Raw genomic sequence first — 10,007 nt, forward strand, 5'->3', positions numbered from 1 at the left:
TTTAAATAGTCATCCTAATGAGTGGTATCTCGTTGTTCTGATTTGCATGTTCCCCTAATAATTAGTGATATTGAGCACATTTACATATTTTTATAGGCCTTTTGCATGTCTTCTTTGGTGAAATGTCTATTTAAGTCCTTTGTCCATTTTTTAGTAGGGTCATTTGTTTTTAGCTATTGAGTTGTAGGGGTTCCTTATTATTTTTGATATTAACACTTTATCAGATAAGTGGTTTGCAAATATTTTCTCAAATTCCATAAGTTGCCTTTTCATTCCCTTGTTTTCTTTGCTGGGTAGAACTTTTTAGTCGGATGTAATTCCATTTGTCTTTTTTTTTGCATTTGTTCCCTGTGTGTTTGGTGTCATATCCAAGAAATCATTGCCAAGGCCAAGGTCAAGAAGCTTTCTTCTATGTTTTCTTCTAGGAGTTTCATGATGTCAAGTCTTAGACTTAAGTCTTTAATCCAGTTTTTGAGTTTATTTTTGTATATAGAGTCAGATAAGGGTCCAATTTTATTCTTTTCCATGTAGATATCCAGCTTTCCTAGCACCAAATGTCCATCAACAGGTGAATAAATGAACAAATTGTGGCACATTCACGTAACGAATACTACTCAAAAATACAAATGAATGAATCAGTATGCTCAACAACATAGATGACTTTCAGAAACATTATATTAAAAGGAAAAAGTCACACAAACTAGTGGATACCATATGATTACATACAAAGGTCTAGAATAGGAAAGACTAAGCTAGACTGATGGAAATCAAAATAAGTGGATAAGAATGGCCTAAAAGGGGTATGAGGTAGTACTCTGGGGTGGTAGAAAAAAATTCCTCATCTTTAATGGGGTGGTGGTCACAGAAGAATATACTTTGAAGTAGACCTTAAAATCTGTGCATTTTAAGAATATAAATCATACATCAATAAAGCAGATTGTTTTGGGGGAAAAAAAAAAGTTGTTCTACCCTCTTTCCCTGAAGAAAAGCAGTTAGTCCACTGATCGGATCAGAATGAGGATTAGTATTTCTTACCATTGCCTTCCCAGGAAGCGACATTAGAGGATACATCAGTCCATCTTTGTTTTATGTGAATTTAAGTGTGCCAATGTTCTTGGCAAGATTTCTGAAGCCTTCTTCATGTAGAAGACATTGGGGTGTCAATGTAAAGTGAGCTCTCCCGGGGTAACATGTGTTTACCGTGATTCTTTGAGGCATGCATGAAAATATACTGCTGCAGTCTGTTACACTGATGTTAATTAATTATATCACTTAACATTTATTTTATTAAAAAGGATATTACCATATGAGTTATCTAACTATCAATAGCCCATTTATTTTCCCTAATATGTTTACCAAACTTTTTTATTTACCATGTTTTCAATGGCAAGCCATTATGGTAGAGATAGATTATTCAGCAGGGCCTTGTTAGATAGCAGAATTTTAATTTGAAAAATAGCCTCAGTCCATACTTTTTTTTAAAGGTACAATTACCTTAAGTCATTCCAGATTGATTCACTCTATTTCCTATTTTTAAGCATTCACCAGGAACAAAATTTCCATTTTCTCTTTTCCAAAATTTAGAATTACTATCTTTGCAGCTTTTATTTCAAGAAAGCTCCTCTTTGCACTAAGTCAAATCCTTTGTGCAGAGGTGTAGTCAAGCAGGCAAGGCAAAACACATCCTGCGCCAAGGAACCTTTACCCTGACACTACTAATCAGCAGGCAGAAGAGGTAATAAGTAGCCAGTTAACATTAAGAGGTGGGGGCCCAAGCACAACAAAGTGAGGAAAGTAATTTTATTCATCAGGATAGGCTAGTTGCACTATGGTAATTGACAATCCAAAAATCTGGGTGGATTAAAACAATAAAGGTTTATTTCTTACTCATGCTGCATTTATATCAAAGGTTGGTGGAAGTTAGGGTATGCTGACTCTATTCAAGACATTCTCACTTAGGAACCTAGGTGGATGTTTCTGCTATCAGACAACCACTGTCACTTCCAATCGTATTTCACTGTCCTTATTGAGGCAGGAAAGTCCCCTGAGTAGAGAAAGAATGGATATTGGTGAGTAGTAACATTGTTGACCACATTGATATTAAAAATATATACAGGAAAATCAAAGGTTCTCAAAGGAGTGTGGATCTGCAAGTAGCAAAACTTAAAGATTTATGAAGCAAATGGGCTGGAGGACAGATTCAGAGCTGCAGTTCCAAGAGGTGAAACTGGCAACTATAAGAGGAACTAGAAGACTGGACAGAAACTTGGAAATGGACAAAATTATATTTCCAGGCTCTCTGCTCCTCCTGTTCGAGAGTCAGCCGCATTTTCTCTTGCATCGCCAGCGCATCTCTGACACACCATGGGGAAGGTGAAGGTCGGAGTCAACGGATTTGGTCGTATTGGGCGCCTGGTCACCAGGGCTGCTTTTAACTCTGGTAAAGTGGATGTTGTTGCCATCAATGATCCTTTCATTGATCTCAACTACATGGTTTACATGTTCCAGTATGATTCCACCCATGGCAAGTTCCATGGCACCGTGAAGGCTGAAAACGGGAAGCTCGTCATCAATGGAAGCCCCATCACCATCTCCCAGGAGCGAGATCCCTCCAAAATCAAGTGGGGCGATGCTGGCGCTGAGTACCTCGTGGAGTCCACTGGCGTCTTCACCACCACGGAGAAGGCTGGGGCTCATTTGCAGGGGGGAGCCAAAAGGGTCATCATCTCTGCCCCCTCTGCTGACGCCCCCATGTTCATCATGGGTGTGAACCATGAGAAGTATGACAACAGCCTCAAGATCGTCAGCAACGCCTCCTGCACCACCAACTGCTTAGCACCCCTGGCCAAGGTCATCCATGACAACTTCGGTATCGTGGAAGGACTCATGACCACAGTCCACGCCATCACTGCCACCCAGAAGACTGTGGATGGCCCCTCTGGGAAACTGTGGCGTGATGGCCACGGGGCTCTCCAGAACATCATCCCTGCCTCTACTGGCGCTGCCAAGGCTGTGGGCAAGGTCATCCCTGAGCTGAACGGGAAGCTCACTGGCATGGCCTTCCGTGTCCCCACTGCCAACGTGTCAGTGGTGGACCTGACCTGCCGTCTGGAAAAACCTGCCAAGTACGATGACATCAAGAAAGTGGTGAAGCAGGCGTCGGAGGGCCCCCTCAAGGGCATCCTGGGCTACACTGAGCACCAGGTGGTCTCCTCCGACTTCAACAGCGACACCCACTCTTCCACCTTCGACGCTGGGGCTGGCATTGCCCTCAACGACCACTTTGTCAAGCTCATTTCCTGGTATGACAACGAATTTGGCTACAGCAACAGGGTGGTGGACCTCATGGCCCACATGGCCTCCAAGGAGTAAGACCCCTGGACCACCAGCCCCAGCAAGAGCACAAGAGGAAGAGAGAGGCCCTCACTGCTGGGGAGTCCCTGCCACGCTCAGTCCCCCACCACACTGAATCTCCCCTCACAGTTTCCATGTAGACCCCTTGAAGAGGGGAGGGGCCTAGGGAGCCCCACCTTGTGGTGTACCATCAATAAAATCCCCTGTGCTCAGCCAAAAAAAAAAAAAAAAAAAAATTATATTTCCAGCCTTGCAAACTGTGGCAATGAGGACAGGTATTACTAGGGTTCTTGCCAGCAGGAATTAGAGCATCTTGAAAATCAGAGCATCAACAAGAAAAGTTTGGATCTAGGTGCAGCTTGAGAGCCAGAAGGCCAATCCTGGGTCACTATGTCTTAAAGCAACCAACAAAGAATATCCTAGGGTGTACCTGGTTAGTTCTTCTGAGTGGAAATTGAAGTCTCCAAAATTCTTTGTGCTTCAAGTCTGTATTTAGTAATAACTATGGGGAAACTAGACAAAGAAGAGGCAGAGATAATGAGTTGGGATTGATGACGTCTGATGTCCAGTGTCTTGTAGTTTGCTTGCCTGAGGAGATGAAAGTGCATCCATGAAAAAATTAAAAATTGACTCCTAGCCTCTCTATAAATATTCTAGAGTAGATTTAAGGAAGGACAACTTCCAGAGAAAACTTAATGGAGGAAGTTGGCCTGGTAGTATTTTCTGAGCCAAGTAAACTTCCTATGGCTGTGTGTCTAACCCAATCCACTACAAAGGTATTTTCTAGCTTCCTGAGAGCATGCATGATTTTATAGGAGTCTACCTCCAGAAACAAGAGGTCCACTTGGTGGTACCTTCTATATCATACTGGGGAAATGATCCTTAAGACATTTTATTTGGTTCAACCCAAACCCAAGGAACCCTTTCTTAGGTAGATCACAATTTATACCTGCGATATGAGAAGAAAGTGTTTCTTACTCATTCAGGGAAATGTGTTTTGTGTCTTGCTTTAGCTTAGAGTAAGTAGATAAGAAATTCTGGGCAATGTAATATACTTCTATGGCTTCACATTTTATCTCTCCTGGAAACTTTCAAATACAATTTTGTCCTAGACTCCTCTTTCTGAGCCTCAGCTACATACTGAGCTGCATGAAAATGTCCCAAAATAATTTTGCATATTTCCCCCGAACTGGATCCTCCTCTTAATTAAATGCCTAAAGACAGTAAGCCAGTTACCCAATTCAGAAATCTCTGATTCCTCCTTGCCTCCTGCTTCTTCTAAACACTCAAATCCAGTCAATTGCCAAGTCCTAATAATTCTAACAGCTTAATAACTGTCAAATCTGTTCCTATTGTCCATTCCCACTACTTCAGGTCCTCAATATTTCTTATCAAGACTACATTTTCACCCGTGTTCTCCCATCTTCATTCTCTGCTCAGCCTCTTCCCCTGTTCTCAATTCTGCAATAAGAGGCTTCTTCCTAGAATGTAACTGTCACGTTAATCCTCTTTTTAAAAGTTGTTGCCCTAAAGAGAAACTCCAAATTGCTCAGCTGGACCTTCCTGACTGCACACTGCTGATCTCTCTAACCTTTAGTTCTCCCAGACTCTTGCAGAGTCCCAGCAGTCTGCTTTCCAAAGACATTGAACAGCTTTCATGCTCACAAAAGAACTCTGCCCTTTTTTTTTGGCTCTGGACTCTGGATTCCTCTTTTTCCTCCAGCAAAGCCCTTAAGTAGTACTGTGGCTCAGGAAAGCAGGCTGATACGTCCTCCATGCCATGGTGAAACCAACTAACCATATTTATGGTAATGGAATAATACCATGTTCATGTATAGCTTTGGCCTATATATATATGAATACTGCAATTATTCAGTGTTAGACCCAAAAGGCAACAGGTCAGTTTTTCATAACCTTTCAGGTTTTCTCCAGTCTTCAAACTAGAGACAAAAGAGTACATGCAAAACAATGTTTAAGTTTATCGCTAGTGGCTTTACTTCTAAATTCTTTTCAACACAGTGATAATCTGAAAATATAGTCTGAGGCAAATTTCATTTTTGTTGAAAATACAGTAATCTAATTATACCCAAACCTCATTGACTAGAATATGCTAATTTACAAAAATCTATTCAGGCTGATAATTTTGTTTTTTAACTATGATCTGAAAAAAAAAAAAGTAACTCCAGCCAGCTGTTTTACAAATGCCAATGATAAGAGGAATCAGGTGAAACAGTGTTGATAGATTCATATAGGCCCATCAACTTATCAGAAATCCAAACCAAGCCTCTTTCTTAGGAGTTGGGGGAAGTAAAATGAAGAAAAACAGATTCTTTTCATTAAATCAAAATGAAAATCTCAAAGCCTGGTAATATTCATTGTCAAAAAATAAAGAGATACATGTATGCTGGGCTTCATACTTTAACATAGAAAACAAGACATTTAGCTTTAAATAAAGTGCATTTAATTTTTTCTGATTAAATGTGTTATTTATTGAAACAACCATGACTTAGAAGATATCAATTCTAGGTTTTTTCATATTATATGCAAATTAATAAATGTTCTCTAATTGCAAAAGGAAATTCTGAGAGAGAAAATATTTTACACAGCTAAATATTTTATTTTGTGCTGTAGAGGATTATGTTCAACCTTATCATCAACATTTAGTAGTAGAACTAAGCTTAATTATATTAATTCTAGAATTAATTATAGACTACCAGGACTAAAATTCAATTAATACTAGAATAAATTGAAGAAGTAACTATAATTCTACCAGTAGAAAGTTGTGGTTTGAGAAGTCGGGAATACAGAAATAAAGCATAAGCAATAAGCTGAGTTTAAATTTAAAATATTAGGCACAGTAAGGTTTGGCATTCATTTCACCGAGTGCCTCCTCTACTCACATACGTTTAACTCAGGGTTAGATTGGTGGTTGGGAGGGGTGGCAAGGTGAGGGTGGGATGTGGGGCAAATGATCGTAGCAGGAAATCAACTCTGAACCAAGTCGCAAAACTAAGCAATAAATTCCAGAGTGCAGTCTAGTTCACACAAGCTTCAGGCTCAAAAGCCTCCAATTGTAAATAGAACTTCCAATTGTAAGGCAGCTTTCTGTACTCCAAACTGTTCATGGGAGTCCTGAGGGTTTTAAGTGGCCAGACATGAGTGTAAAATTCAAATGTCATTCAAATTCCATTACAATATTTAAGAAGCTAACATACAGGAAAACAGTTGGCACAAAATCAGTGCCGAGAGCAAGTATAATTCCCAGTGCAGAGTGAACCAACCCTTAGGTCACTGTGAATTGAAGCAGTGACTTAAATTCAAAACTAGGCTGAGGATTCATGGGCTAATACTGTCAGTGACTTAAAACTGGATCCCAAGGAAAAGGACTATTTTCCATTGATAAAGAGGACGGTTCACTGCCAGGCAGCTGGAGACTATCTTGCAGGGGCTTTTTAAACAGCCAGCATGAGTATCTAAATGACTACTACAAAGAAAAAAAAAAAAAAAAACCTAATAATCCTCAAATTTTAGATGTCCTGGAAGGCTTTTAATCTATTTTGGTGTTTGGTCTTCATTTGTGCCTGTTAAAAATAGGACACTATACAATATTATAATTAATTAACAGTTGTTGAATGTAGTCTCTAGCAAATGGAATGGTGGAAGTTACCATCCTTTGTAGAAAAGAAATATACTACTCATGACAGCTTATATCATAAAATAGGACTCACTGGTTGCATTGTACTTACAAATATTTTCATCGCAGTTATTGAATTCAATAAAATGTCATAAGGTACTCTTAGCCTCTGGCCAAAACTGACACAGAATTTAATTTGCACTAGTCAGCTAAAGACACAAAATGTTCCTGGGGAAAATTCTGCTGTGCTATACAAACACGCAACACTTACTGACAGGTCCATGGAAATCCTGTGCCTATGCAAGTAGTGGGGGTGATGCTGATAACACCACTGGAATGAAGTAAAGTGTTCACTATTTGACATAATAATCTAAATTGTTTCTAGACCTTAGTTTCCTCCCTAAAGGTCAACATCTTCATTTTTGCAACTTCTAGCTAAGAGCATTGGCAAATAAAAGAAAACCCAGGGGAACGGGTTCTTTTTAAAGAAATTTGGTAGAAAACAGACCATTTGAAATTGATTCTAAATTACCTTTTGGTGGTTAGTACAAGACCTCCCACAGCCATTTGAACTAGAGGTGAAGGTGACTTTCTCTCAGTAAATAGGATAGGGGATTTTTTTTCTTCCTGAAGAGTCAGGATTATGTGACCTTATAAATTGGTCTCATTACAGAGCTACTGACAGACAGACATATTGGTTGCTGCCAGTGGGCATATGGGCTGAAATTTGGAGGAGGAGGGGAGAACAGATGGAAGAGGGAAAAAGAGTGATGGATGGGTCCCTCACACAGAGACCAGCTGGTAGGGAGCAGGGCATGTCTATTACTGCTAAGCTGAGAAAGATAAGAGTGTCTGCAGTGGGAAAGGTGACATCCATCAATCAGCTTCTTCATTATGGCAAGAATGAGGCTTGTGGTCTGAGGGTGGAGGAAGGGGACCGGTCATCCCACACCCCACAGGTGGCAACTCTGAAGAGGGCTTATCTTTCACATTGTCGGGAAAAAGAAGAATGTGCCCTTCATGAATTTGGGCTGTTGTGGGTCCTTCAGAGAAAACTCAGTTAGATGGTTTAATATTATTTTCAAGTGCTTTTATGTTGAGTCGAATATAGCATGAATGCCACACTTCATAATGTAAGACAGCAACATTACAAAGGTTTTCCAGGTGAACCTCAAGTTCTCTTCCGTCTCTATGGCAATGTCCAAGGCAAATGGAGTGGAGGCAGGAAGGCTCTCTAAGGGTTTCTAGAATGTAAGCTCCTTCAGAGTAGTGACTTCTTGGTCTTGCTTATCTCTAATACCCAGGTGGTTAAAACAGAGATGTGGAGTAAATATGTATTGAATACATTAAGTTGAAATTATAGAAAATGCCTCAAAATGACTTTAACTCCCAAGAAAATACATTTTCTGGCTCTTTCCCGGACATCTGTTATCACCTTACCAACTCCTCTTTTCCACGGCTGACATTCTGGAGATATAAAGGCAACTTCAATGAGGAACAGCAGCAAATGGAACATTTGACACTACAGGTAGTTAATAGCTACACTCAAATGGTAAAGAGTTGCACTGAAGCTTTACACTTCAGTGAGGACATGATGAAATTTGGGGAAAGGAATACTTTTATTCTGAGGAGAATATCTTTCTGCCATACATGATACTATGAGACTGGTTGGCTCTGTGTCAGGTTCCTGAAAGGCAGAATAGAAGCTCATTTATTTTAATTCTCAGTATCCCAAAAATAGTGATGCTTAATTAATGTTGAACCACTAGCTTAAATGATTATTCTCTATTCACAGAGTTTTCTAGCATAGGGTCCATAAACCAATTTGGCTTTCTTATATATTTAGGGGAGAAAAAAATGATCAGAGAGAATTAGAAATGTGATCCAGACAGAGATCATTTTATTTGAAAATATTCTGCTCTATAGTACTTACTTTAAGAGAAACATATATTATCTTAAATAATAACAATTTTAGTGAAAATATGGCCACATAGAAATTAGAACAATTTTGGAAGTTAGAATAACAAATAGTTGAATCTAAAATTTGACCTTAATAATTAATTATTAATATAAACCAATCTAACTGTGAGGAAGGTAGGTGTTATTGATTTGCAGATACATTTGAAGCTTATTGACCTGATCAAATTAGTTAAATAAAATTCTATTTATATTTCCTGTTATCTTCTGATTGGGGATTAATAGTATATGTCACCCTTTAATATAAGAAAATAATAAACTTTTCTGAGGTTTCTAAGCAAATTGATTTTTTAAATGTACCTGGCTTTAAAAATATAAGCTCTCTGTTAAAAGATTCTGTTACATGCTAACATGATAAAAGTCTACATATTTAATTAGTTTGCATATCCTAAAAGACAACTGCCTGTTTATGAAATTAGAACATATTTTGAATAATTTAAAAAGAGTCTGACAAATTTGAAAGTGTGCCCCTATTTAAATTGTGAGAGAGAGTTGACCTGTGTGTGTAAGATTCACTTCAGGGATCCTACTGGACTCATAGGAAGGACACATTGCTGACCTCACTAAGTGGTTTAGATAGGGGTTTCCTAATTGATAATGATGGGTTTGAGTGAACAAATTGGTCTTGGATTGAAGAGAACTCAGTGCTGAACATGTTAGGGGAGGAGGCAAAGTGATGAAATGCTTCAGCTCTGGAATGAGAAGGACTGAACTCCAAATTTGGTCATATGGCCTTAGGTGAGTTAATCAATTCTCTTTTTCCTGTGAGTCCATGTGGGCATTAAAACAGATAATGCATATGAAGCACTTATCATAGTGTCTGAAACAGAATTAGCACTCAGAGAGAGTAATGGTTTTATTTTTGCCATACTGTTAGTTTGCTAATATTATAGTTTGGTTCTTAAATACCCCAAATGTATTTCATACTTTTTTTTGTTCCTACTCTCTAAAAACTACCTTTGAAGAAAATCTAAGAATTGCCTTTCTTTCTTCTTTCTTTTCTTCACTTCTTCTCTCTCCCTCCCTCCCTTTTCTTCATCTC

General features: G+C 38.9%; 1 protein-coding gene across 8 annotated transcripts; it reads left to right on the forward strand.

The window, feature by feature from the left end:
- Positions 1–2,294: 2,294 nt before the first annotated feature.
- LOC105548857 (glyceraldehyde-3-phosphate dehydrogenase-like) lies at positions 2,295–3,590 on the forward strand. Of its 8 annotated transcripts, none has more exons than XM_011993069.1 (2): positions 2,295–3,320; positions 3,445–3,590. In XM_011993069.1, the coding sequence occupies exons 1-2, from the start codon at positions 2,365–2,367 to the stop codon at positions 3,467–3,469; spliced, it is 981 nt and encodes a 326-aa protein (XP_011848459.1). In that variant the 5' UTR covers positions 2,295–2,364; the 3' UTR covers positions 3,470–3,590. The 8 variants fall into 8 exon arrangements, with proteins under 8 accessions (XP_011848459.1, XP_011848461.1, XP_011848462.1 ...); XM_011993071.1 differs by having other exon boundaries at positions 2,295–3,236; positions 3,391–3,590; XM_011993072.1 differs by having other exon boundaries at positions 2,295–3,135; positions 3,232–3,590.
- Positions 3,591–10,007: the final 6,417 nt, after the last annotated feature.

The sequence above is a fragment of the Mandrillus leucophaeus genome, unplaced genomic scaffold (assembly GCF_000951045.1).
Source record: "Mandrillus leucophaeus isolate KB7577 unplaced genomic scaffold, Mleu.le_1.0 Scaffold424, whole genome shotgun sequence".
Classification (NCBI taxonomy): domain Eukaryota; kingdom Metazoa; phylum Chordata; class Mammalia; order Primates; family Cercopithecidae; genus Mandrillus; species Mandrillus leucophaeus.